At 41.6% G+C, this 3390-nt stretch overlaps 2 protein-coding genes across 3 annotated transcripts in view; one reads left to right on the top strand and one right to left on the bottom strand.

Moving 5' to 3' along the window:
- LOC104735908 (pentatricopeptide repeat-containing protein At5g18475-like) overlaps positions 1 to 848 on the top strand; it is a 3363-nt gene extending 2515 nt beyond the window's left edge. Inside the window, exon 3 of the mRNA XM_019234923.1 lies at positions 53 to 848. Coding sequence (XP_019090468.1) covers positions 53 to 833 — 781 coding nt within the window. The 3' untranslated portion in view covers positions 834 to 848. The remainder of the gene's footprint in view (positions 1 to 52) is intronic.
- LOC104735909 (G-type lectin S-receptor-like serine/threonine-protein kinase At1g67520) lies at positions 814 to 3072 on the bottom strand. 2 transcript variants are annotated; one of them, XM_019234924.1, is made up of 2 exons: positions 1799 to 3072; positions 814 to 1202 (listed from the first exon to the last, which is right to left on the bottom strand). In XM_019234924.1, exons 1-2 carry the CDS (start codon positions 2710 to 2712, stop codon positions 872 to 874), a joined length of 1245 nt encoding a protein of 414 aa, XP_019090469.1. In that variant the 5' UTR covers positions 2713 to 3072; the 3' UTR covers positions 814 to 871. The 2 variants fall into 2 exon arrangements, with proteins under 2 accessions (XP_019090469.1, XP_010454090.1); XM_010455788.2 differs by having other exon boundaries at positions 814 to 1750; positions 2347 to 3072.

Here is a 3390-nt window from a genome sequence, read left to right as displayed (position 1 = left end):
CCGATTCGATCACTTACTCAACCCTTATGAACTGTCTGTTTGCACACTCGAGGTCCAAAGAAGCAATGGAACTGTTCGAGGTTATGATCTCGAAAGAAGGGTTTTCGCCAGACCCTGTGACTTTCAATGTTATTATTAACGGATTCTGTCGTTCAGGGGAAGTTGAGAGAGCCAAGATGATTTTAGACTTCATGAAGAAGAATGGATGCAACCCAAATGTATACAACTACTCAGCTCTAATGAATGGGTACTCTAGAGAGGGAAAGGTTCAGGAAGCTAAACGAATCTTTAGAGAGGTGAAGCAAAACGGATTGAAACTCGACACAGTTGGTTATACCACATTCATGAACTGCCTCTGTAGAAATGGTCAAATCGATGAGGCTCTGAAGTTACTTGGAGAAATGAAAGCATTAAGATGCAGAGCTGATGCATTAACTTATAATGTAATACTCAAGGGCTTGTCCAGCGAAGGGCGATCAGAAGAAGCTCTTCAGATGCTGGATCAATGGGGATGTGAAGGAGTTCATCTGAACAGTGGTAGTTATAGGATCATACTGAATGCGTTGTGTTATAATGGCGAACTCGAGAAAGCGGTGAAGTTTCTGAGTGTGATGTCGAAGAGAGGGATTTGGCCTCATCATGCGACTTGGAATGAGTTGGTTGTTCGGCTTTGCGAGTCCGGGAATACAGAAATTGGTGTTCGAGTTCTGCTTGGATTTGTGGGAATAGGTCTCAAACCAGAGCTTAGATCTTGGGAAGCTGTGGTTGAATCAATTTGCAAAGAGAGGAAGTTGGTGCATGTCTTTGAACTGCTTGATTCATTAGTTTATTGATATTAGTCTTGTTACATAATCAATCTTACAACCACACATCACTTTACAGAATCAAGAACATAAGTTATTAAATTGGAGGTGAAGCTATCATAAGGGACAAACTTTGATCCTTTCCCCCAATATTGGCATCCATTACTAGAAAAGGCTTGGAAAGCTATGCAAGAGCAGTTTCTCCAGCAGTTTTGATGGCAGTCGCTAAGGCCGGAGCTCAAGCTATCAACATAATAACTATTGAAATAACCTTTTTTGTTTTCCATCATGTAACCTCTTCTTGGTTCGAAATACTCCGAACCTTTCCTACAAGCCGTTGGCTTCTCCGTGATGCAGACTGCTGAACTGTTTTTTAAATCCGTCTTGCAGGGTTCACTGCTTTCGGAAATATAGTTGGTGCTTTTGTTGCTGCTGAGCACATTGGTTACAGTGATTTGGCCTAAAGTATCCAAGAACCAGCTGGACAAGACTGAACTATTAGCTTTCTTGATTGAGTAACTGAAGTACTTCATGTACTTATCTGAATCGAACTTGAATTCATAATCAATGTAGCTTCTGGATAGCTCTAAGGTCAAATGAGAGCTACCATTGTTCGTCAAGATTCCACTGGACCAGTAGATTTCACCATGGCGCCAGACGAGTAACTGGTTAGCTCCTGATGGGTCTAGTCCTAGTCTGAATGCTCCTGGGAGTGGGACTTGGTCACTTATCCAAGAAGTAACTGATACTTCTTTCTTGGTTCTTAGGTTAAAGCCAATCTTCATCCCTGGAAGTAATGTGTTGGTGGGATGGTCAAAGCTTTGCCATAGAACACGACCCGAGACTCCTCGTGGCCCGATCTCTCGGACCACAAAGTTCCCGGAATCGAGTAAAGTGGCAGAGACATTCCCGACCAGTGAAAGCTGCCCGGCTAGTCTTTGGTTTACCAAGATTGGAAAAGCATTTGCCTGTGTGATCTTTAGAACTCCATTGANATTTCTGAAATATAGTTGGTGCTTTTGTTGCTGCTGAGCACATTGGTTACAGTGATTTGGCCTAGAGTATCCAAGAACCAGCTGGACAAGACTGAACTATTAGCTTTCTTGATTGAGTAACTGAAGTACTTCATGTACTTATCTGAATCGAACTTGAATTCATAATCAATGTAGCTTCTGGATAGCTCTAAGGTCAAATGAGAGCTACCATTGTTCGTCAAGATTCCACTGGACCAGTAGATTTCACCATGGCGCCAGACGAGTAACTGGTTAGCTCCTGATGGGTCTAGTCCTAGTCTGAATGCTCCTGGGAGTGGGACTTGGTCACTTATCCAAGAAGTAACTGATACTTCTTTCTTGGTTCTTAGGTTAAAGCCAATCTTCATCCCTGGAAGTAATGTGTTGGTGGGATGGTCAAAGCTTTGCCATAGAACACGACCCGAGACTCCTCGTGGCCCGATCTCTCGGACCACAAAGTTCCCGGAATCGAGTAAAGTGGCAGAGACATTCCCGACCAATGAAAGCTGCCCGGCTAGTCTTTGGTTCACCAAGATTGGAAAAGCATTTGCCTGTGTGATCTTTAGAACTCCATTGACATCAATAGATAGAGAACCAGATGAATCAGAAATTGATTCGGTTGGGTTACCCACCCAAACAGGATTGAATGGACTCCTTTGAGGCCAGATACCAAGATATCTAAGACCAGCTGACCCGAGTTCGAAAGTAGATGATTCTTTAGGCGTAAAGAACCCGAGAGTGAAGATACCACCCGCGGACATCAACTGCTCCCAGTCTCTGAGCTGCTGCCCCGGTTCTAACGTATCGGTTTTGAGTGGTGAAATGGCAAACACCGACCCGAGAAAAGTCGGAATGAAAATGAGAATGAGGGGAACAAGAAAGGGTGAAAGTCTCATTTTTGTTTGTTTGGTTAAGTGTTTGTTGCACTTTAAGATATCTCGTAAGAGATATATATATAGCAACTTTTGTCCCTCTTACACACTCTCAAATCTTTCAGCGAATTTTGTAGAACTTTGAATGAGTGATGGAAAAAACAGTCTTTGGTCTCTGTTAGTGACATAGCAAGCCCCATATGCTTTTCAGAGGCAGAATTTTCAAACTCAACCCAAAGATTGGGTTTAAGTAATTAGTTCACTTGTGGGCTTGTAATGTGACATTGTAGGTGACAAGATTGGAATTGTAGTTTAAGCTTAAATTGGGACATAAACTTTGTTATTGGTGTGGAAAATGAAAACGCGTGTTGGGGTCTTCCGGTGTGTGCATGGGGCCGATGAATAATGATGATCTCATGGTTAATGGACTAATTCCAAGTATCAACGTTAACGACTTGAGGAATAATTTTCCAAGTCGTCGAATCTCAACGTGTAATGCAATCTTCCACCCAAGATATATATGTAAAAAAATCATGATTATTTTTGGTCCCTGTGATCAGCTATGTAATCTCGAAACAACTATCTAAAAAATTTGTATATTTTGAAGTATGAACTCAAAATCTCTTGGTGTAAGAAGTCTTATAAGAGTGTAATTGAGCCAAACAATACACTTAAATGAAAAAAAAAAAAAAAAAAAAAAAA

This window comes from Camelina sativa, chromosome 13 (assembly GCF_000633955.1).
Source record: "Camelina sativa cultivar DH55 chromosome 13, Cs, whole genome shotgun sequence".
Classification (NCBI taxonomy): domain Eukaryota; kingdom Viridiplantae; phylum Streptophyta; class Magnoliopsida; order Brassicales; family Brassicaceae; genus Camelina; species Camelina sativa.
This window is presented reverse-complemented; position numbering and strand designations above follow the sequence as displayed.

What these genes read in the sequence shown, in the direction of transcription:
- LOC104735909 (XM_019234924.1), bottom strand. Translation starts at nt 2,712, where the DNA reads ATGAGACTTTCACCCTTTCTTGTTCCCCTCATTCTCATTTTCATTCCG.